The 24,040-nt window shown below is 47.7% G+C and overlaps 1 protein-coding gene across 2 annotated transcripts in view; it reads left to right on the forward strand.

Annotated features, from left to right (window-relative positions):
• ABCA5 (ATP binding cassette subfamily A member 5) overlaps nt 1-24,040 on the forward strand; it is a 1,464,780-nt gene that overhangs the window by 206,378 nt on the left and 1,234,362 nt on the right. For both annotated transcript variants that reach the window (XM_078654285.1, XM_078654286.1), the window contains exon 7: nt 13,594-13,735. In XM_078654285.1, coding sequence (XP_078510411.1) covers nt 13,594-13,735 — 142 coding nt within the window. The remainder of the gene's footprint in view (nt 1-13,593; nt 13,736-24,040) is intronic.

Genomic DNA, 24,040 nt, shown 5'->3' on the forward strand with positions numbered 1-24,040 from the left:
TGCCGCGCCGTAATACTGCCCTTAATCTTCGTAGACTCCATGGAGTGGTGGCCTCCGCTTCCCATATACATGAACCGGCGGTACTTTTGTCTTTGGACGCCACTATGGCGTTCGACAGGGTGGAATGGTTTTACTTGTTTGCAGTGTTGGAGAAGCTTGGGTTTGGTCCGGTGTTCGTACGCTGGGTCCGTCTGATATACACAGCACCGTTGGCACAGGTGGTGGTGAATAACCATAAGTCCCACGATTTTCACCTGGGGAGGGGCACCCGTCAGGGTTGTCCCCTTTCACCTCTTTTGTTTGCCCTGGCCCTTGAGCCGCTCGCGGCTTGGGCACGCTGGGACCGATCGATTAAAGGTTTGCGATGGACTCCGGAGTGGGAAGATAAAATTTCGCTCTACTCGGATGACATACTCCTGTACCTGACTTCCCCCCGGCAGTCCCTCATAGTTTTATGGATATTTTGGCAATCTACGGCAGATACTCTGGTTTTGCTATTAACTGGGCAAAGTCGGTTCTCTTTGTGTTGAGCGGAGATTTTCCCGGAGTCCCCGCTAATTGTCGGGTGAAAGTCGAACTGGTCTTCGTTACCTTGGTATACACATCTCGAAGGATCCCAAGGTGCGCTTTGATGGCAATCTGTCGCCCCCCTTGGCTAGACTCCGTCGTGATACTATTAAATGGAGGGAGTTGCCACTCTCCTTGCTTGGTCGGGCGGTTTTATTTAAGATGATGGCTCTTCCACGGTTTTTGTACGCCCTGCAGAACTCCTTTGGTCCCGTACCTCAGTCCTATTTTAACGAAATAGTCATTGCAGCGCCGGCTTCTCTGGACTGGGAAGCCCCGGATCGCATATCCAAATTGATGTTACCCTGGTATGATGGTGGGATCGGACTTCCTAATGTCAGGAAATATTATTGGGCCTCCCAGTGGACTCCTATTAATCATGCGGTCTACAGCTCGCCGGCTGACCCCCGCTTTGCCATGGATCGTGGACAACCGCCGGGTGGGGACTTTCTTAGAGTTCTCTATGCTAGACGTGGCAGGTATCCATTGGTGGGTCCGACGTTGGTTTCGGCGCGAGTGTGGCACGAAGCTAACCGTGCTCTTAAATGGGACGGCAAGATAACGATGTCCACGCTATTGTGGAGCTCTGAAGCTTTGGGTAGTTTGTGGAAGTCGAAGGGCTTTGATCGCTGGGACTTGATCGGCATATCGCAGGTCCGGGATATGTGGGGCAAGGAGGGGGTTTTGACCTTTGAGGAATTGCAAGCCAGACACCAACTGAACGACAGTGAGAGGTATCGGTATCTACAGATTAAACGCGCTGGCGGCGGCTGTCCATGGTAGTGAAAGGCCGCCGCCGGCCTCCCCGCTTGAGGATCGACGTTTGGATGGGTTCCTTCCCAATAAGGCGATTTTCTCTGGTCTATAAGAAACTGGTTAACCACACTGAGGATCCCCTAGTCAGGCTCCGGGAACAATGGGTTGCGGATGGTTTAGTTCTGGAGGATGAGGACTGGGTGGAGGCTGTTTCTTCCCCTCGGGAGGTTGCGATCTCCATGAGACTTCGCTTGATACAGCTTAGGATCCTCCACCGGTCCTATACCACAGGCCCCGGTCTGTGCCGTATGGCGCTTGCCACAGGTGCGGACTGCCGTAGGGGATGCGGTTTGCCTGGAACGTTTTTACATATTTTGTGGGAATGCCCAGTGGTTCAGAATTACTGGAAAAAGATACATGAAAAAATGAGTGAGGTGTTGGAAGTATCGATTGCGCTTGAGGCACGGCGCTGCCTGCTCAATGTCTGGGAGCCTACCGACCTCACGACTCATGGCAGGACTTGGGTTACCCTCGCATGTATGCTTGCCAAGAAAAAACATAGCTCAGTTGTGGGGGGGCGGGTCGAGCTCCTCAGATGCGGAAATGGATGGAGGACCTTGATTGGTGCATGTTCCGGGAGAAATCAGTGTATGTCGCTAGGGGGAGACCCCGTAAGTGGGGGAAGATTTGGGATGCATGGAATTCCTATCGAGGGGATATTTGCACTCCACCCAATATTGATCCAATCCGGGAGGAACAGGATGTGACCTGACCCCTTTTTCTATACTCCTGCATAATTCTGAATTATTGGAATCTGTACTCTCCGTTTCTGCTATGCTGATGCCTTGGATTTATGGTCATGTTTTGTTGTTTGCTGTTTATATTCAATAAAAAGAATTTGAAGAAAAAAAAATGTAGCATCTTGGGTTAGGTTCTCGACCCATTCATTTTTGTTTATTGTAGAAGATGTGGAGTTTCACCATTTTCCACTAGGTCTAAAGGTGCTCTTGAAAGGAAGTCGGCAGCTCAATTGAGGTCACCTACAACATATTCAAGTTTAAAAACAAAACTTTCAAGGCCCAGCACCCATCTTGCCACTCTGGGTGTGCTGTTGGCGGTACCTTTGGGACTGAACATGTAGATGAGGTTTATGGTCGGTGCGAACTGTGAACTTTATCCCCATAAATAAAACTTAAAATGTTTAATTGCCCAGAAACAGGCCAGAGCTTCTCTCTCCACTACTGAGTAGTTTCTTTCTGAATAACTGAGGGTACGAGAGGCGAAGGCTACTATGCATTCTTTCCCCCGATGACCTGAGAGACTGTAGCACCTAGACCTTTGTTGCTGGCGTCAGGGGTTAAGATGGTCTTTCTGTAAGGGTCAAAATTGAATAAGTGGGGAACACTTAAGATAGCTTTTTTAATGTTATCAAGTGCTACTTGGTGTTTATCCAGCCATTTGTAAGGCGTATGTTTTTTTTTAAGTTCCCTGAGGTCATTAGTGAGGTCAGCAAAGTTCTTAACGTATTTGGCCATGTATTCGGCAAGACCTATGAAGGATAAAAGTTCCTGTGTGGTGGTGGGTGCTTGAGCTTTTTCAACAGCATCAAGGAGCCTCAATTGGGGTTTAAATCCATCCCTTGATATGGTGTGCCCAAGGTAATCTACTGTCCACACCCCGATTTGGCATTTCTCTTCTTTTAGGGTAAGACCCGCATCTTTGAATCTCTCGAGAACAGTTCTGAGAGACGAGTCGTGTTCTTCAGGTGTGGCACCGTATATTAAGACATCGTCTTGGAAGCACATAGTTTTGGGAACCCCTTCCAAAATGTGCTGCAATATTCTTTGGAATACAGCTGCCGCTGAGGCAAGCCCAAGCGCCATCTTGAGGAACATGAACGCCCCCAGAGGAGTAGTGAATGCTATTAATTCTCTGGAGTCAGGGTGTAATTCTACCTGATGGTATGCATTAGAAAGATCCAGAACACTAAAGCATGTGGCTTCTCCCATGGTGCTTAAAACCTGTTGATGCATGACAGTAGGAGTCTTTCTATGATGATATTATCGTTTAGGTCTCTGAGGTCGATGCATAATCTAATGTCATCCCCTTGGGCCTTCTTAGCCATGACCACCGGGGCGAACCATGAAGTGCAATCAGCAGGCTGGATAATATCTAGGGTCTGTAACCTGGATAATTCACGTTTGAGGGGTTCCCACATGAGGTGAGGTATGGGCCTAGTTTTGTGTGTAACAGGTTTAGAATTGGGTTTCAATTTAATCTTGTGGTGAACGTTTTTAAGAAGTCCTAACTGGGTAGTGAACACTTCGGGGAATTCTTTGAGAGAGGTTTTACCAGGAATGGAGAAGTTAATGGTAAGCACTTGTTCTAGGTCGAGTTTTATACCTAATTATTTTTGGTGTTGACAACCAAGGAGATTGGACCCTTCTTCCACTATGTAGACTTTCCCTAGGGTAACTCGGTCTTTGAAAGTAATGTGAGTTTTAACCTTGCTCTTCAAAGGTATGGATTCCCTGGTGTAGCTGCTAGGGGAGATGTCAGCTTTCATTAATTTACTTTCTTCGCAAATGTTCATGTTTTTAAAATTAGAAATGTTCACAAATGTGAAGGGGAAACATGAATCGACTTGCATATTGATTTTCTTGCCGTCCAAAGCGATTTTACATTGTGGGTAGTTTATTTGGTTGATAGTATCAAGAACTTGAAAGATCATTTTCTTTACTGACTGGAGTTTTGTGTCCGGTATTTTATCAGCACTATTTTGTTTTTTAGGTAGGCTACAACAAACTCTTGCTAAGTGGGCTCTCTTTTTTTTAATTTTATTAAACAGACTCGAAAAATCAAAGGTGCAGTATTGCAAAAGTCAATAGTGGGGAATACAATGAAATCAAATATATGTACAGATACAGTTGGATAGTGTATTGGAAATCACGGGGAGGGGAATCGTCACAATGAATAATACAGGGGGGAGTGCATATATTACCACGGTATTTGTTCCAGGGGGTCCAAATCTTGGACCGTTTTTAGGGGCAGTCTCGGGCCATGTATACAGTCTTCTCCCTCAGCATACACCAATCTAGGTCTTTTTTCCAGTCGGTGATCGTAGGTGCATGTGAAGCCCCCCAGAGCTGGGCCATATTTCTTTTGACAAATATGTAGCTGAGTGTGACCCATGTGTGTGGGGTGAGTATTGAGATCAGTGGGTTCCCAAATATTAACGAGGCATCAAGGGGCCTCTGGTTGAATTTCAACCTCTAATGTTTTCCCTATTATATCGTGTATTTTGCGCCAGTAGCTCACAATGCCATATTATGTGCATGAACGTGCCTGTTTGGGTGCTTCCCCTCCTACAATACCCATCTGCCCATGTGTGTCAGTTGGGGACCTGTTATGTAAATTCTATACAGGATCTTTAGTTTCACCAGGCGGAGATGCGCCGGGATAGCTACTGTTTTGGGGGAGGAGACTGCCGTTTGCCAGCTTTCATCATTCGATGCCATCCCCAGTCCATTTTTCTCTTAGTGACAACAGGGGGTCTTCCATATTATTGATAAGTTTTCGGTATGTTAGGGAGATAGCTTTGTCAGGCATATGTCCATGCAGTTGCCTGTCTTCCAGCGGGGACCTAGCCGGTGGGGAGGAACCATGGGGTAGCACTGTTTGCAGTGCATGTCGGACCTGCAGATTTCGAAAACGTTCCGAATCTGCCAGTGCATATTGACGTTGGAGGGCATCAAAGGGCTCACACCCTCTGTGTCCCAGAGGTCCCTAATGTGGGAGATGCCAATGAGATCCCATTTGGCGAAGCCTTTGGAGTTTCCCAGGTCCCCCAATCTCTGTGAATCCCACAATGGTGTGGCTAGGGTTAGTCTATTGCTCCAGCCAAGCGATTTGGTTGATGAGTGCCAGATCTTAACTGTGTGGCTGGTAGGGCCAGTAAGTGGGTATCTGTTTGGTTTGGCGTACAGTGGCCGAGTATAGGCCCCGCGAGGAAGAAGCCATCTGTCCATATTGAAACCTGGGTCGTCAGGGCGACCATAAGTGCCATGGTTTATTGCTACAAGGTGCGCTGCCCAGTAGTATTTTTTAATGTCAGGCAGTCTGATTCCGCCGTCATACCAACTGAGTGTGAGTTTTGCCAATGCGATACGTGGTCTCCCGCCCCAAAGGAGGTCTCACTGAAGCCCTTCTATTTCTTTGAAATATGAATTTGGGACAGGGTCGGACGAGTTCTGCAGCACATAAAGGAAGGTAGGGACATCATTTTAAAAAGGGCCGCCTTGCCCAATAATGAGAGTGGGAGTGACTTCCAGTTTGTAATATTACGTTTAAGTCTCTGCATCGGGGGGGACAAGATTACGGGCATGTCTGAGGAAGGGATCAAGGGAAATGAAAATGCTTAAATATTTAAAACCCTCTGAGACTATCGGTATAGGGAAATTTCATGGTAGCGGAGGAGAGCCCCCACAGAGGACATACAGGAGGGATTTCTGCCAGTTGATACGAAACCCGGAGTATCTGCCGAAGATGGCCAGGATATCAAATTCAGCTATGAGGGATCTTTTGGGGGACGTGAGGTATAGAAGGCTGTTGTCCGCATATAAAGAAATACGATCTTCACAGTCCGCCGACCATCGCATTCCGCAGATCATTACATCTTTGCGGATCCATGCTGCAAGGGGTTCTAGGGCCAAAGCAAATAGCAAGGGAGAGAGGGGGCATCCCTGGCGGGTCCCTTGGCTTAGAGTGAAGGTCTCTGACTTTTTGTTATTCACGACTACTTGAGCCATAGGTGCGCTATACAACAGGCGCACCCATTGGCTGAAACTCGGTCCATATCCTAATTTTGTGAGCACAGCGAAAAGATAGGGCCATTCAAGCGTATCAAATGCCATAGTGCCGTCCAGGGAGACTATGATTACGTCTTCCTGTATGGTTGGTACCCTGCCCAAGACCCCATGCACTCTGCGCAGATTTAAGGCCGTGTTCCTCTTTGGCATGAATCCTGATTGATAAGGGTGTACTAAGTCCCCAATTACCTTAATCAGCCTGTTGAGTACTTTGGCTAGGATTTTAGGTTCTGCATTGAGCAATGAAATAGGGCGGTAAGAGGCGCAGTCTGTTTTGGATTTCCCTTCCTTGTGGATTGTGACAATAGTTGCGATTCTCTGATCTAGGGCGAGCGATCCCTCTTTAATGCTGTCTTCAAACATAGACTTCAGATATGGAGCTAGTTTATCTGGACGGAGCTTGTAAAGTTCGATCGGGATACCATTGGGGCCGAGAGCTTTACCAGAGTGAAGGGCTCGGATTGCGAGCACTATTTCGTCAGTGGTCAGGGCACTCTCCATAAATGCTCGGTGGATGTCAGAGAGCGTTGGGCGGGAGATATCACGTAGGAGATCAGAAGAGTCATCCTCTGTGTATGGCGCCACTGAGCTGTAAACTGTGTGGAAGTGCGTTGCAAAGTGGTTGGCTATGTCCTGGGGGGTCTGTGATGGGGGACATGTCAGAGTCCCTAAGTTCTGGAACAAGCCTACTAGCATGCTCTTTTTTATCTAGCCAAGCAATTAATTTTCCAGCCTTGTCCCCCCAATCAGAGAAGCGACTCAGCCTATCCTATCCCATTGTTTTGGCACGGTTGGTGACCAGTGCCCAATATTCGTCCTGGCGGAGGCGGAGTGTGTGAAGGGCTTCAGGTGAAGGATCCAAATTTATATCCTGCTCAAGATGATAAACTTCATGTTCTACATCAGAGATGGCTTTTGTTTTGTCTTTTTTTGCTCCCGCCATGAGGGAGAGGGCTGACCCCGGACTACATTTTTAAAGGCTTCCCATAAGATTTGCGGGGAATCAACAGCAGGGCCGGACTGGCCGTTGCGGGCACCGGGCAATCCCCCGGTGCGCCGCAAGGGTGGGGGCCGGTTTTGGGCCCCTGGGGGCCGATTTTGTTACAAGGCTCTTCATGCAGCATAGCTGCAAAATCGTCCCTGCATCAAAATCGCCAAAAAACGTCCCTGGCAAAGAGCTCAGACCTCCCCATCCCCCCCTCCCCCGGGGGCCGACAGAGCACTTTGCCGGGGCCGGTTTTGGTTCCCAGTCCGGCCCTGATCAACGGTGTGTTCATTCTCCAAGAAGTAGTTATCGATGACTTTGCTCAGGTATTTACGTGTTTTAGGGTTTTTTAAGTACAAGGGGTTAATAGGGGCAACACGCCCCACCTGTGTGTGATCCAGTACTATGTGTACCCATAGGGGGAGTGGTCAGAGATACCTCTGGCTAAATGTCGGATATCGTGGATATCAGTAACCTGTAGAGCTGGGACAATTATATAATCTAGGCGGGAAAGGCTATTGTGTGCCCCGGAATGGAAAGTGTGCTGGATTTTGTCGGAATTATATGTTCTCCATCCGTCCACCAATCCCATTGCGTCCAGGAAACTGGAGAAGGAGTGCATAGTGTGAGGGATCGTGCGGGGAGGATGTCTATCCAATGAAACCAATATCACTGAGTTAAAATCGCCGCCAAGTACTAGGTGTCCATCTGGTAAGGCTAGCAGCACCGCGCTGAGGTCTTTAAATATTGCGGCCTGTAGTTCTGGAGGAGCGTATATCGACATGAAGGTAATGGTTCGGCCTTCCCAGGTGCCCGTGACCCAACATATCTACCACGGCCATCCACATGAGGACGCAAGTGACAAGGGGAATTACTTTTTTTGCATGATACCCACTCCCCTGGAATTGGACGCAAAACCCGCATGCGCTATCATTGAGTAGCCCCACCTGTGCATAGCCCTGCATGTGTTACCTATAAGATGAGTTTCTTGAAGCAATAAAATATCTGGTGATAACCTCTTGATATGTTGCAATACAACACATCTTTTAATCTTATCCCCCAATCCGTTAACATTCCAGCTTAAAATTTTAACTTCTTTGTTCCGTTGCACCCCCTTTGACAACTACATAGAACATATCAGCTTTTCGGGCAAATAGGGACTGTACCATCGAGACAACATAAAAATTATAAACAAGAGAAAAGAACACCTCCCAACAACCCCCCACCCTGCTCCCCTGCACTCTGGGCTCAGAACTGCCCATGATTCTCGAAAACAGAGTGCCTGTCGCCCAACAAGTTACTAAAAGAAGAAAGTGGGGGGAGGCCTCAGCGCCCCGTTGACCCCCCCACCCTGCCATCACAAATTACAGGTGCATGTTATAATATTTAAGCAAAATCTAGACTAACAAATACTTTAGTATACTGGCTTACAGTTCAACGTCTTAAAGGATCAGGAGACCTTGACTGATGCTCAACTTATGGAAAATAAGAAACCTGCGGCCAAGAGAAATCAAAAGCCTGTCTGACGCAGACAGGTTGCCTGCTTCAATGATCGTTGGAGCTTCTTTCCGGTAGGGTCCTCCAGCTGTCCAGCCAGTCAGACGCAACCTCTGGCAGATCGAAGAAGCGAGTTTTCCCATCGGCCTCGACTCACAGACGCGCCGGGAAGAGCATCACATATTTAAGGCCTTTTTCATGCAGCCTCCATTTGACATCAAGGAAGGAGCGTCGACGCATGTGTACTGCTTGGGTGAAGTCGGGGGAAAAAAGGTGATTTCCGAATTATCCACTTTGATTGGCGGGGCAACCCTGGCCGCCTGCAGAATCGTGTCTATGTCCCTGTAGTTTAGCAGTCGGGCCAGTATCGGATGAGGGGGGCTCCCGGATTTTGGCGTCCCCCCGTCCCTCTGTGAGCTCTCTCAATTACAAATAGCTTGGATAGGCCCTTTGGTTGTAATTTCGTTGCAATCAGGTTTTCTATAAACAAGTTAGTTGCGGGACCCTCCGATGTCTCCGGTACACTAAGAACGCACATGTTATTTTGTCTCGCGTGCCCTTCATAATCGTCCAGCTTGTCCTCTGCAAATTTACGGAACGCTTGTAGTTCCCTGATGTCGGTTTGTAACTGCGAGGTGTCTTCCACAAGGCTAGTGGCGGTGAGTTCCAGCTGCTTGACTTTTTCCCTGTACTTCGTGAGGTCTGCTCTAATTAGCGTCACTTCAGAAGATATTGTATCTGTGGACGTGCGCACTGCAGTGATGGCTGCCATCAGGTCTTTCATTGTAGGCTCTATAGGGTCATGTTCCACCCCACCCTGTTATTTGTCGCAAGTTCCCCTCCGCTCGGGCAGATCAGCCTTCGGACAGGTTAAGCGGTCAAGCCTACTCTGCTGAGCTGCTTTTGTTCCCTTCGCAGTGGCCATGATAAGGGCTTGGTCCGTGCTGTAGGCCAATTGCGCACCGGTTAGAAGGTCTGTCGGGTGCAGGGCTGTCGTGCCTGGGCACAAACAAGGGACAACGACCAAAGGCCACTTGATGGATTGGGGGGGTGATTGAAGGACAGGTTGCCAGGCAGCAGTTTATACTCAGGAAGCGCAATGAATCAGAGAGAGTGGCTATGTCGCACTCACAGTTATGGGCCCCTCCTGTAGCTTGGCACGATGTGAGCAGAGTACCCCTCAGCTGAGGGTCAGTGTACAAAGGCTGGGCAGCCTGAGGAAGTGTAGACTGGTAATGCCTCAGGGTATGGGGCTGCGCACAGCCACAGCAACCCTCACATCAGAGGCTGATGGTCACACAAAGATGATGTAGGGGGCCACTGCTGCACGCTCGGGTTCCTCTGGGGCGAGTGCAGTGTCAACAGGCCTTAGGATGACGCAGCTCCAGTTACCGGCGTCTGTGATGATATTAAGGTGCAGAGCAGAGCATCGCCTTGACTGCGTAGGGCAGGGATAATCACCTCCTCGCGGCCGGCCGAGACTATTGTTGGAGCCGGGTTCAATGCTCAGTTTTTGCCCGCAAGGTGGTGCGCAGGTTTGCGGCGCCCTCGGACACTGCATGTGATTATTATCGGATCGCAGCCCTCCAGGGATGGGGGCCCGCCGGCAAGCCCAGTGTCCGCGGCGGCGGGGACACCTACTTGAGGTCCCGGCTGCTCCGTGGAGAGAAGGTTTCGAATTTCAGCCGGGATATCTTCGACTTACGACGTCTGCCAGAAACCAAAGCCACAGCAAACAGCACCGCTGCACCTCCGGTGTATAGATCTGGCACAGGAGATACGGATAGAAGTAGCGGGTTGTTGATTACTGCTACACCATCTGTAACATTTAAGCGTGCTTGAATTGTGGTCACGAGCAGAGTGGAAAGTTTTTTAATTTTTAATTTTGTATAATGTATTTTCTGTGGGAAGGTCAGCAATCTCTGATACTTGACTAGGGTCAGTATGGATAGTGCTTGGCTTGATTTCTTTCATGCAGAGGGTGGTGTGTTCAATATATTTGAGCAACTCAATAGCCTCATGTAGATTAGGTCCTTTTTGTAGTAATTTTTTTTGCATTTTTGCTTCTTAGAGAATCGTTGAGTTCACCAAATTCGCACAGTTCACTTAAACCTCTTTGAACAGCCACGTAGCTTGAAATACTTTCTTGTTTTCCTTGGACTCTACAGAAACACTTGTGACGTTCCATGGCAATGTTAATTTTGACTCCAAAGTGTATTTCAAGTTTTATCAAAGATGTTTCGTAAGCATCTCGCTTTGGGTCTGGATAGGGTGTCGAACACTTTCCTCCCATGGGTACCCAGATTGTGAAGTAGAATATGTTGTTTTCTTAAGGTGCTGATTCCCCTGTCCCCGCTCCCCCAATGGCTATGAGATAGGACTCAAAGATTTTGATCCATTCTTTCCAAGGATGGTTCGGTTCACGACATTCATTAAGGAATGAGGGAGGTTGGGTCATGCTTGCAGGAGCCATGGTCGAATAGAGTTGGTAAATATAGAAAAGGAAGAGGAAAAGGAGTAGCTCTGGATGGTGTGCATGCCACCGTGAAGAAGACAAGCAAGGATTCGTGAATATTCTTTTACAGGAATGGAGTGGCACGCTGGAAGGTGTGCGTGTCACCATGATGTAGGATGAAAATTCACAAAAATGCTGAATAGTAGGAAGGATGTACAATGACGATCGCTATGTATGTATCCTCAGCAGGGGTTTGAAACACACGGAATGGATGCGTGTAACAATTTAACAGAGAAGCGAAGTGAGGATAGCGCTAGAGAAGCCTGCATAACACTGTAGAAGACGTGGCATGCAAGAAAATGGTGTGCGTACCACCGCAATGAGTAGGTATGATGGTATAAAGAAGATAAATGTAGCAATGTAGGTAGGTGTGCGTATCACCATGGAGTATGAATATTTTAGACAGTAGCCGAGTTGGGAAGAATTGTCCCAAACGATGAATGACAGGCTGAAAAGGGTGCATGTCACTGAAGAGACTATGAGGGAAATAGTGAGTGTGTCACTAAGAGGGTTTCAGACACTAAGTAAGAAATGAGCAAAACTGCCACCTGGAAAAGGATGTATGAAATGGTGTTGTTCCCCAAGGCATGCTGGAAGAAGTGTATTTATGAGTAACAGTGAGCGTGTCACTGAGGAGATTCAAGACACGCTAGGTGTGGTGGATGCGTGTCACTGCAGAAGGAAAAACAACGATCCTTATTAAATATGTAGAAATTGCCCCAAATAATGGATGACACATTGAATAGTGTGCATGTCACTGTAGGACGAAGGGAACAGTAGTGAGTGTGTCACTGATGAGTCTAGACATGCAATGAGTGGTGTGTGTGTCACCGCATGATGGACAAAATCATGATCCTTTGTTAATGTGATTTTGGACATGACACGCTGGAAGAAATGCGTGTTGCTCTTCACGATGGTAGTGAGTGCGAAACGAGCTGGTTAAAGGGGCCCAGATACGCAAGGAGGAGTGCAAATCTCGCTGCGATCACTACAAGGATATGTGGAGCAGGGTAGAGTTTTCCCAAAATGTATGGACATTTCTTGGCTCCGCGGTGGAGTCCTTAACTGCTGAGGAGAAGTCCGTAACAGCTGAGGAGAAGTTGTTGAGGGCGCGAAGACAGGCATGGTTAGTTAACATGAAGAACCCGCCCTAATCCGTACGCCTCTAAACGCCGTGAAAGAGGGGAGGCGTTAGAGCAGAAGAAGCGTCAAGGGATGTGGCAGCGCACAGAACCACAATGAGGAGAACTCCCCCAAGAGTTAGCACAGGGCAGTCTGAGCTTATAAGGGAGTGCCAGTAAAGGGAAGGCAACACCCCCAAGTGTTGTCACAGGCGTAGGGAGTCACTGGAGGAGTGTCGGTAAGCGTGAAGTCAACGCCTAGCAAAACCAGGAAATCCTTTCTTTGGGCAGAAGATCCAGAAAGCTGCGAGACGAGTGCAGTCCGGATAAGGGGTTGACACCGCTCACTGAGAAAAAGCAGGGAAACAGTACCTTGACAATGTGTGCCACAAGGTTATTATTCAGCTGGACGTGGTGGATGCACATAGAAGGTAAGGAGAGCTGTCCTGCTCCCTTATGCAGACCAGTCGTCGCCAGTGTTACAATGAGGACTGGAGCAAGGTACGTAAACCTTTATTACGGCCTCCACTCTGCCACCTCAAGTACACCGAGCACAGGGCACAGCGCACTTCGCACTCTTCCTGTCAGGCTGCTCTTGTCAATATTCCATGGCAGCCTCTGGCTAAACAGAAGGAATGTACCAACTGGGTAATAAAGGGAGAGGGGCAGGGGACAAGGGAAAGACCAATAACAAGTTTCCCAAGGATTCCCAATATAACAAACCAAGTTAAGAAAATAGAATATAACAACATGAACTGAAAGAACATGGCCACAAAGACTTGAACTTTAACATAATAGGCAAGGTTCCCATGCCTTATATCTTCTGAATCATTTTTATTTTCATACCTTTCATTTCTCATTCTACTGCAGATCTTGGGCACACTCCTGACTAAACTCTTTTCTTCCCCTCTGCTCGCTTTGTTTGCTATGTTAATTTTTATAAATATGTTTATGCCGCAATAAGATGTTTTTGACAAATTGTAGGCAAATGTTTATATCACCAAAATAAAATTCTAAAAAAGTCTTATCAAGAAACATATTGCAAGATCCAGCTGTAAATGGACATCAAATATTGTTTATGTACCTAGGTAAGCTACGGTGTGACTTAGTGAATGAGCATTATGTGAAGCACTCACTTTTTTAATGACCTGGTCAACCACTACCTGTCTAAATGAAAATAGAGGCTTGTTGTGCCTTAATAGTAAAGCCCATGCTTAATACTGAATATTGTTATGTATTGTTTCTAATTGAATTGAATTTTGTCAACCTTCTGTTTTATTGCAGGCTTTCCTGGGTTTTGCTGTATTCAAGCTTTATTTTGATCATGTCGCTACTCATGGCTGTCATTGTGACAGTGTTCTCACCTTTCCCAAAAAGCAACTACTTTTTGATATTTGCTTTATTTTTCCTATATGGTATATCATTAGTAAGTATTCCTTCTTGGCCTGAATATGCATCTGTGTTTCCGAATTTTTGCTAGTCATTGTTGTAGATATTTATGTTTCCAGAATGTTCCATTGTATATTAAATATAAATATATAAAGTAGGGGTGCCCTTTTAACCAAAGACCTAAGGAAGTCTGTGAGATGCAGAAGCCCTATAGTAGTAATTATTTTCCCCAAAAGCACTGACTAATCCAGAAGATTTGAACATCTTGTTGTACATCAATATTCACATCAATTACCCTTCTGATAGATACTTCTATCTGCCGATTCCTCATCTCTGAATATTCCAGAACCCATAGCTCTCCTAATCCAGTATGGGCGCTTGCATCATCTTGGTGTCAGAAGTGAAATTGGCATGATGTCACTAACACCATATAGTGACCGTTCGACTCTCTGACATTAGTTCTTTTTTTTATGCCATACAACATCGGTCTGGAGCATCTGTCCTCAGTTCTGAGGTCAAGATCGTCACTCTCAAAATTCTGTTTTGCAGGAACAATCCCACTTCTAAAAAGTCACGATTTAAGCCCTAATGCAGTTGTGATGGACAGATGTCCATTTCTGACCTGCACAATTATTTTGTGGTGTCTTGATTATAGACCCAGCTCATTGAAGTACATGCTCTGCCATCGAATGAACTGGAAGGGAATAAGAGAACATAAAGCCACGTAATTCATTGTCTGTTCCAGGGATCGGGTAAGTCATCCTTCAGTGGTGAGGATTAGGTCAAGATCAAGGACTCCCTCCTGCTCCTCGCCCTCTTCCAAATCCTGAAGGAAGAAAGAGTCCACAAGAATAATTAGAAGAAGCACTCCTTTTCTCCCAGGTGATCGAAATGTAGAGGTAGGTCCTTACCTCGGGCTTCACCCATGACGCCATCCTCTCCTGAGCTAGAGTTAGTGCTGCTGTATCCTAAAAGGGTCTCTCTAACACCGCTGACTCCGACACTGATGCTGCCCTTTGCAATGCAAATGGCTATTCCGACACCAGACAATAATCCAGCCTTCTTTCTCCAAGAAATTCTGAATATGTTCAGGAGGGGGGCAGCTCCCTCTGGTGTGCCGCTGGGCCTTATGGGAATATATGGGTTCTGTTTCGCAGCTTTCCTTTGGCGCCAAGTGTTCTCCTGGTGCCATATGTATTACTTCCGATGCCAAATGACTTTGTCCTAACTTTGGGACCTTTGGTGGTTTTACCCTCTCCTGTTTCAATGAGACCTCTTTTTCAAGGCTGCTTCCCTCCCTGATGCCCTGCTGTGGGAATCTCTCCTTTTCCCAGTCAAGCACCTGAAATCCAGGGGAAAGGCACAACGTTTGCTGAAGGAGGAGCAATGCATGAAGGAAAGTGCCCAGACACAATATTCGAATACAATCCATAATCTTTTCCGGTCAGACTCAGACCTAGGGCAAAAAGCATCAAGGCAAAATTGATTAAAGTGATCCATTTAGAGCTCGATTTCCTTTTAGCTTCAACCCTCCAGAATGCCAGCAGGTGGATACATCCATTGATATTGATCAAGAGCCAACGGGTGGTTCTTAAAAAAAACGGTGGGGGTGGTGAAACTGCAGCTCCCTTCTGTTCTGTCCTTACATTTTTACTGATGTCCTTCAATCGCCTACAACATTAGTGGGGCCGCTGCCCCTTTAAACAAGGCTCCTGTGGAGGCTGTAAGAGAGTCTTAGTCCAAAATAACAATGTGTCAAGCGTTGAACTGAGCAATAGGTGGGCAGCAGGGAACCAGGACTTTTTTTTTTGTTGTGTCATCCTGACCAACCCAGAGACCATTTTGCCGAGGTTATCTATGACGAACAGGCATTTCCTGGTACATAATTAAAACTGTATTAGACACTGCTCACTGTTTTGCAAGAGTAATGGGCTTTTCGGTTGCCTTTCGAAGGCATGCATGGCTGCGCTCCAAACGTTTTTCGTGTGATGTCGAGAAAACACACTTGGACATGCCATTTGATGATGAGTTCTGGTTTGGACATAAAAGCATGTTGGAACTCTTTAAAGAGAGTAGAACTTTTACCAGGCCAGTAGGATTGCTGCATTCAACAAAGGACTTTCCTTTTTTTCAGAAGCCCATCTGACTTTTAAAATGCTTTCAATGTATGCAGCGCCAGTCCACCCCAGCTGCACAGTAACAGGACAGCGGAAAAAGATGTGGCAGACGGGTCCTGCCTCCTGCTCCTCCCCAGCACCATCAGAGAAGTCACAGGAGTTCATCCATGAGGTAGCACGTATGGCCTGCTGAAGGAAGGGTATTCTCCTTTTTAAGAGCCTGGAAAACCAACATTTCAGATAAATCTGTCTTGCAAGTTGTAGAAAAGGGGTATACCCTCCCCTGCCAAAGGTAACCCCTCCTCATGATCCTCCCAGCATTCCCTTCCACCTGAGGACCATCTAGGAATATTGCAGCAATAGGTAGCAGCCCACCTGCAGAAGGGAGCAGTTGAGTCCGTGCCAGAGCAGCAAAGGAACAGGTGTGCTATTCTCTGTATTTCCTACTCTCCAAGAAGGATGTCAGTCTTTGCCCAATCCTAGACTTCAGGCTCTTGAACTTTAACCTGCTCAAGAAATGATTTACAATACTGTCCATGGCTCAGGTTCTGCTGTGCTAGATGCAGAAGACTGGATTGTCTCTCTCAACTTGCAGGATGCATACTTCCATATACTCATTCTTAGGTCACACAGGAAGTTCCTGTGATGTGGTGCTCTCACTACCAATTTGCAGTTCTCCCTTTTGGATTGCCACCAGTACCTCAAGCGTTCACCAAGTTGACGTCGGTGGTTGTGGCCCATCTTCGCAAGTTAGTGATCGCTGTGTTCCTGTAGCTGAAAGACTGGCTGATCAAAGCCAGTTCACTACAGATGGCATCACTTCAACTGCGGACGACGACATCATTATACATAAACGGATCAGATCGGGAGGCCGGTCTTTTTCCTTGAACGCTGCCAAGCTGTGGAACAGTCTACCCCTTCATTTAAGGTCCAACTCAGATCTCACTTCCTTCAGGAAGCACCTGAAAACTTTTTTGTTCAACAAATAGGTTCATTCCCCCCCTGTGTTACCCGCCCTTCTGTTCGAACACTTTTCAGTCATAGCGCTTGGACGCCTCTGGGCAGCTATTCGCGCTTTATAAAACTCATTTTCATTTCATTTCATTTCATTATTACCAAGTCTCAACTGGAACACTCCGAGTGCCTCCTGTTCATAGGGTTGATGCTGGATGCAATCTTGCTCCAGGCCTTCTCTCTCTAAAAAAGGATCTGGATAATTGAGATATAATTCCGATGTGTCTGTGCCTGCTTGTTTTGTTTCCTTCTTGCATCGTCCTGGTCAAGTGCCCTCTGGCATTTGAGGTCTCTTCAATAATGCTTGCCATTCAGTGATTCCAACATCAGTCAAATCTTGTAGATTCCATTGTGATCTCCCGGTATGCTGCGGTGGACTTCAGCTGGTGGGGGACAGAGATGAATACGTTTTAGTCAAAGTGGATGTTTCTGGTTCACTATGTGTTTCCTTGCATACCCTTGATACCTCTGGTTCAGGGGATACTCCAGGACAAGGCCCAAGCCATCTTCATCACCCCAGACTGCCCTAAAAGGATGTGGAGCCAAGAACATCTCACCTCTCTCTCTTTTTCTACTCAGCTTCGTCTTCCTCTCATAGTGGACCTTCCCTTCCAATCAGGAGGTCGGCTTCTGCACCCCTGTGTCCAGGGCTTACACCTTCATGTGTGGAGATTGAGTGGGCCAGCTGAGTATTTTTCGCATTCCACTAGAGATGGTCCACGTGATTCTTTCTGCCCATCGCCCCTGAAATAAATTGGTAAATTTTGGGAGATGGAACAAATTTGTGTCATGGTGTTTTCCAAGCGACAGGTGGACTTAGTAACATTCTCCAGTTCTTGTTAACCTCAGTCCAGCACAGCTGCTTAGTTGGTATGGGGGGATGATATATTACAGCATTGTCAGGCTTTCTTTGTCTTCCAAACCAACTGTCTTTATTTAAATCACTAGTGAATGTTCAAATTGTGAAGGGCCAGAGCAACATGTTTCTGCCATTTCCGTTAGTTACCCCATAATGGAAATTAAACCCGTACGCTATTTTTGGGTACTCCCTTGGAGCAACTTCATAATTGGCAATTAAGATTGCATATCTTCAAAACAATATTTTTGGATGCTGTTCCTTTGACCCTTTAGGAAACTGCTGGCATTGAGTGTGTCTGCCTTTCACATGCTTCTTCCAGTCTAAGCTTGTTGTTTGACCAAAAGCAGCTGTCCTCCCTAAGATAGTGTCCCTGTTCAATCTGGGTCAATCTGTCACTGTGCCTACCCTTTTTTGCCACCCCATCTAACCAAGGAGGAGGAGTAGTTACATCAGCTGAACCCCAGGCATGCGTTTAGGTAATATACTGACCTAATGAAAGCTCTAGAGTTAAACAAGTGAGAAACAAAAAGGGCAAGGCGGTTCAAAAGAGAACGCTATCCTACAGGATATTGTTGTGCATTAATATCTGCTATAATCTGATGAAGAAAGAACCGCCTGAAGAGATTTGAGTCTATTCCTCTGCCCCCGTCCAAGACTGAGGTAAAGACTCAGGGCATCTGGTCCGATGATAAGCTTTTCTATGATGACCAGCTTTCCTTTAATGCCCAGATCACTGCCCTCACAGGGAAATGTTTTGGGATGCTGAGATCCTTGAAGAAAGTTTTCCATCTTCTACCTGAGGCTGCCCAAAAAATAGTGGTCCAGGCCTTGGCGTTGCTCAAGCTTCTCAAACAAGCCTCTATTAGTCCAGCTCTGAGAAAGCTACAGTGGCTGCCAGTGAAGCAAAGAGTCATCTTTAAAGCACTCAGCTACTGCTTTAAGGCTCGTTCCTCTCTAGGCCCTCACTATCTTCGGTCAATGGTGAAACCTTGTGTACCATCTGGAACCCTAAGATCAGCTGAAGCAAAACGGGCCATCATTCCAAAATTTAAATGGGCTACAGCAGGAGGCTGCTCCTAATGCCTTCTAGCACCTAAAAATCTGGAATTCCCTGCCTGTGAAAATTTGGCAAGCCCCATTTGAAATCCTTTTCAGGAAAAAACTAAAAACCTGGCTTTTTGGCTTACTTTGAGTCACCTGGGCTTTTCTGTGCTGAGCAAAATTTGTTTCACATGCGTACGTATCCTTGCACTGGGACGCTCGGCAAGTAGGATCAATTGCATTGTTATTATGATTATTATCCACTAAGGCAAAGTCTTCCACTATGGCCTTGGCAAGAGACTTGCAGGTGGTAAAGCGTCGACATGGGCTTCTGCCCACACCTTCACCAAACATTATTGTTTGAATTCTGAGGTAAGGAGGCATGCAGATAGATTCATGAATCTAATTTGCGTGCGCAATAGCTGCGAATTAGCAATGGCGACCGCAAATTGAGTAAAAGCAATTCATGAAAATGAAAGTCGCAAAGTGTGGAAGCGCTAAAATAAAATAGCGAATTCGCTAATAAATTCGCAGAATCCTGACACCTGCCCATTTGCGAACAATAGCGAGAATCCAACGATTCTGCGAAATCATTAGCGAAAGCGCTAAATATTCGCTATTGCCATTCATGAAAAATCGCAGATTGCGAAAAACACGAAAATCGCAAATAGCGACGCGCAATTTAAGGAGAACCCAAACCAGGTGGTAACCAGCAAATAAAAAAAATAAAAAAAGTTGATTAATGTTAACTGCATACAGGTGCTGGCCTGAGCATACACACTAAAGGACATGCAGCTGGAGACTGAGGACTCTCACAATGCCAGGACTTTACATGGTGGTCAGGCGGCGTAGGCTGCAGCGAGCAGCACAGAACAGGCGTAGGATCCAGGAGCGGATATTCCGGCAGCGGGTCACCCTTCTGGGCCAAACCAGGGAGCAAATCTATGCCAAGTACCGCCTAAGTGGCCCAATGATCATCAAGCTGATCCAGGACCTAGACCCCCTGCTGCAGCATCTAACAAGGAGAACCAATGCCGTTCCCACCCATGTACAGGTTTGTGCAGCCTGCACCTACTGGCCTCCGGAAGCTTCCAGGGGATAGTTGCTGTCGCTGCGGGTATATCCCAGCCCACCATGTCCCGCTGCCTAAGGAGTTTCCTGGATGCAATGCTGACCCGGCTACACCACTACATTACATGCCCCACCACCCAACAGGACCTAAATGACACCAAGCTCAAATTCTACAACATTGCACAATTTCCGCATGTTATTGGATGCATTGACTGTACCCATATCCACATCTGCCCACCAGCACAAACGGAATACATGTACCGCAACCGCAAGTCCTACCACTCCCTCAATATCCAGATGGTGTGCAACGCAAAGAATTACATCACGGACATAGTGGCACAATATCCGGGCAGCACACGTGACTCCTTCATCTTCCGGCACAGTGGCATTCACACACGACTGGCAAGGGGAGACTTTGGCGAAGGACACCTACTGGGTAAGTACACATGTCCCCAAATACTACACTTTGAGCATGTATCTGTGCAGAATAGGCACTCACCCTCTGCTCATTACCCGCAGGTGACAGCGCCTACGGTCTACGTGAGTACCTCCTCACCCCATACCTCAACCCTGCCACACCACAGCAACGGCGTTACAATGCTGCACACATACGGACAAGAAATTGCATAGAGAGGACATTTGGCCTATTGAAGAGCCGTTTCCGCATACTGCACAAGACTGGTTGGGCCATCAAATACACACCTGAGGTCTGCTGCCGCATCATGGCCGTGTGTGCAATACTCCACAACATTGCTACCAAGCGCAGGATACCAGTGAAGATATCTGGCAGTGAGTCTGAAGGTGACAACCGGCCGCCTCCACATGTACGTCATGCACGCGGAGAAGATCCTGCTGAGGGACACAGGCGCCGCAACCACATCACTATTAACTGTTTCTAGTGCACCCATTCCCCTATCACAACACTGCACCCATGCATGACTAATGTAATAATGACATGAGTGTGAATCATCTTTGACCATTATTCTTTATTGTTTATGCACAATAAATTGGCCTTTAATCATTGAGCTGTCTGATGGAGAGAGTATTGCTCCATACCTCCCCATGCTGGGGTAGGGGGTTAGCAGAGGTTGACTGCATGGCCTCCCTCAGAGTGTGTGAGTCCTTACGGTCGGTGACGACGAGACGCCCCAAGTCGTCTCTCTGCATCCTGAGGGACGGTGTTGGCCCCAGTTGCTGATGTTGCCCTGGTGCTGCGGCGACGTGCAGGCATCGCTGGCAAGGATGCACTGCTGTTGGTTGACGCAGCCTCACTTGCGTCGTCAGCCCCCTCTGCTTCTTCATGGGCAGTGGCCTGGCGGCCGAGCACTGCTGCGGTGAGTAGGTCTAGTGACCTCGCCACATCCTGGCAACACTGCACCATCTGGGCCTGCATGGCGAGTGACCTTCGTGCCAGCTGTGATGTAGCATTACCTACTACATGATTGGACCTAGTGTAGGCCGATAGGCGGGACAGTAGTTTGCGGTGGCGTCGGCGGGTCATGTCCTGCTGGGCTACAAGCAGCTGGTAGTTTTCACGGACTGCAGCGGTCATCTGGGCTATGTGTTGGCCGTTCGCCTGCATCTGTGTGAGCATTGCTGCCATGTGACGCGCCTGTGTGCGATGCACCGCCAGCATGCGGCGTTCGATGACCAGGCCTGGATCTGGTGTTTCAAGTGTCCTGCTGGTGCCTGCTGGGCCCTGGCGCTGCTGGCGCCTCAGTGCGCTGGTGTGTGACCTGGCACCAGCTGTGCGCCTCGTCTGCCTCCGGGGTGGTGGTGGTGGAGCCTGTACCACTGCTGTGGCTGTTTGCTGGGGTCTTGGCTGCACGGCTGTGGCTGCAGGGGTGGCCCTGTCTGCACGGGGTGGTGGTGGTGGTGGTGGTGGTGGTGGGAGCACTGCTGGTGGCTGTGATGGGCCGGGTAGTTGGGAGGACTGGCCCTCACCCTCAGTGTCCTCCTGGCTCTCGGCGATGCGCAGCGCCTCGCTGTCTGTGCTGGCTTGCTCACCTGCACCTGTAATGTGAAAGGGTGCATGATTAAAGTCATGTATCTTGCGCATGCAATGTTGATACATGCATGCAGCCTTGCTTTCCCTGACTGCCTTTTGGATTTACTTTGCATTGACTGCTCTGGCAGTGTTGGGCTAACTGCGGGTACATCATTACACTACAACTTCCACAATGCAATAGGGCTTTTTTGGTGAGCATGGGCTGCATTGTTGGGGATGTCATGTTGCTAGCTCAGGACTTAAGGGCATTGTTGGGGGACTGGGTCGCAGTCGCATGGCACTTACCTTCAGGTTGTTGGCTGGGTCGAGATGAGTCCAGCTGAAGGACCCCCACGCAGGCTTCAGGCGCAATGGTGTCCTCAATCAGGTCCTCCAATGGGGTGTTCGGTGTGGCTACAGGATCCCCTCCACCGGTGGCCAGTCGCTCCCCAAGCCTCTCAGCAATCCGCTCCTTAGAACGACCTCTCAGGTCATACCAGCGCTTTTTTAGTTCGTCAATTGTGCGCTGGGTCACACCAACAGAATTGACCTTCGCGCGGATGCGCTGCCAGATCCTGCGCTTCTCTGCCTCTGGCAACCTCCGGGAGTCTTTTCCAAAGAGCCGGGCATAATCCCTGCAGACCCCCTCAATTAGGTGCTCCAGTTCTAATTCGGAGAACTTAATTTTCCTCTTTCTCTCCTGCCCACTGCTCCCTGCTGCATCCTGGGACATCTTGGCAAACTTTTTCTGGCTGGGGTGCTGCACAGTGTTGGGTTTGGTGCTCCTCAGTTTCCTGCTGCCACTCCCTGGCTCTGTGTTCTGTTTGTGGATGTGGTGAGCCTACTTCCTGGTTGTGATGTCATCAGTGGGCTCGAAATGCGACTTCTCGTTTTTGCGATCTCGATAGCGATATCGCAATTTCAACATCAAAAATTACCGATTCTGCGATTATTTTGCGATTGCGGCAAGATCGCAATCGGCAATTGCGATCTTTTGCGAATCGCATTTTTTGATCGCATTTGTACATGAATTGCATTCTGCGATTATCAAACTGCAAATCGCAAATTTTCGCAATTTGCTACTCGCAGAATGGTACCTTCATGAATCTATCTGATGGTCATTTTGCTTGCTCAGTCCTACGAGATTTCCTCACTTGACCATTCCTTTAGAGCTACCTCATCTGGGGTTCTTCTTGTAAATCTATTTAGTTCTATATATGTTACTACCCTTCAGTAACAGTATTTCTGGTGGATACTCTACCAGCAGATTTCTCCCTTATCCCACCTCCCTGCCTATTATGACGGATAGCATTATGTGTTATAATAAATGACAAGTTCATTTGTACGCTGCTTCTGTTCATCCTAGACTTTTTTCTTGTCTCTGCCTCAAAAGAAAGATGAGAACTGACATCAGAGTGCTGGACTGGACGTTATATGGCTCAAGTGACAACACCATGACTCCACTTTTGGTGTTAAGATGGAGCTAGCACCTCCCATTCCGGCATGGGGAACTATGTTAGAAGTTTTTGGATTTAGAGGTGGGTGGTCTTAAGGTGGATAGAGTATCCACCAGAAAGATCGTTACTGAGGTGAGTAACTTTTTCTTTTACAGAGTACCTCATTGAAAGACGTCGTGTGAAATGACTACATGATCTGTTTTAGAGCACTGAGAATGCCTGCTTATTACGCTCTTAGTTTATGCATTTTGCCACGAAAGGGAGTTGTTGTTGAATCGAGGTTTATATCTTTCTTATTTTTGGTGGCATTAGTAAATGTACGAACAGACCCCCTCTCTCTCTGTCTCTCTCTCTCTCTCTCTCTCTCTCTCTCTCTCTCTCTCTCTCTCTGTCTCTCTCTCTCTCTCTCTCTCTCTCTCTCTCTCTCTCTCACTCACTCACTCACTCTCTCACTCACTCACTCACTCACTCACTCACTCACTCACTCACTCACTCACTCACTCACTCACTCACTCACTCACTCACTCACTCACACAGACACTCACTCACACAGACACTCACTCTCTCACACACAGACACTCACTCTCTCACACACAGACACTCACTCTCTCACACACAGACACTCACTCTCTCACACACAGACACTCACTCTCTCACACACAGACACTCACTCTCTCACACACAGACACTCACTCTCTCACACACAGACACTCACTCTCTCACACACAGACACTCACTCTCTCACACACAGACACTCACTCTCTCACACAGACACTCACTCTCTCACACACAGACA

The sequence above is a fragment of the Lissotriton helveticus genome, chromosome 7 (assembly GCF_964261635.1).
Source record: "Lissotriton helveticus chromosome 7, aLisHel1.1, whole genome shotgun sequence".
Lineage (NCBI taxonomy): Eukaryota > Metazoa > Chordata > Amphibia > Caudata > Salamandridae > Lissotriton > Lissotriton helveticus.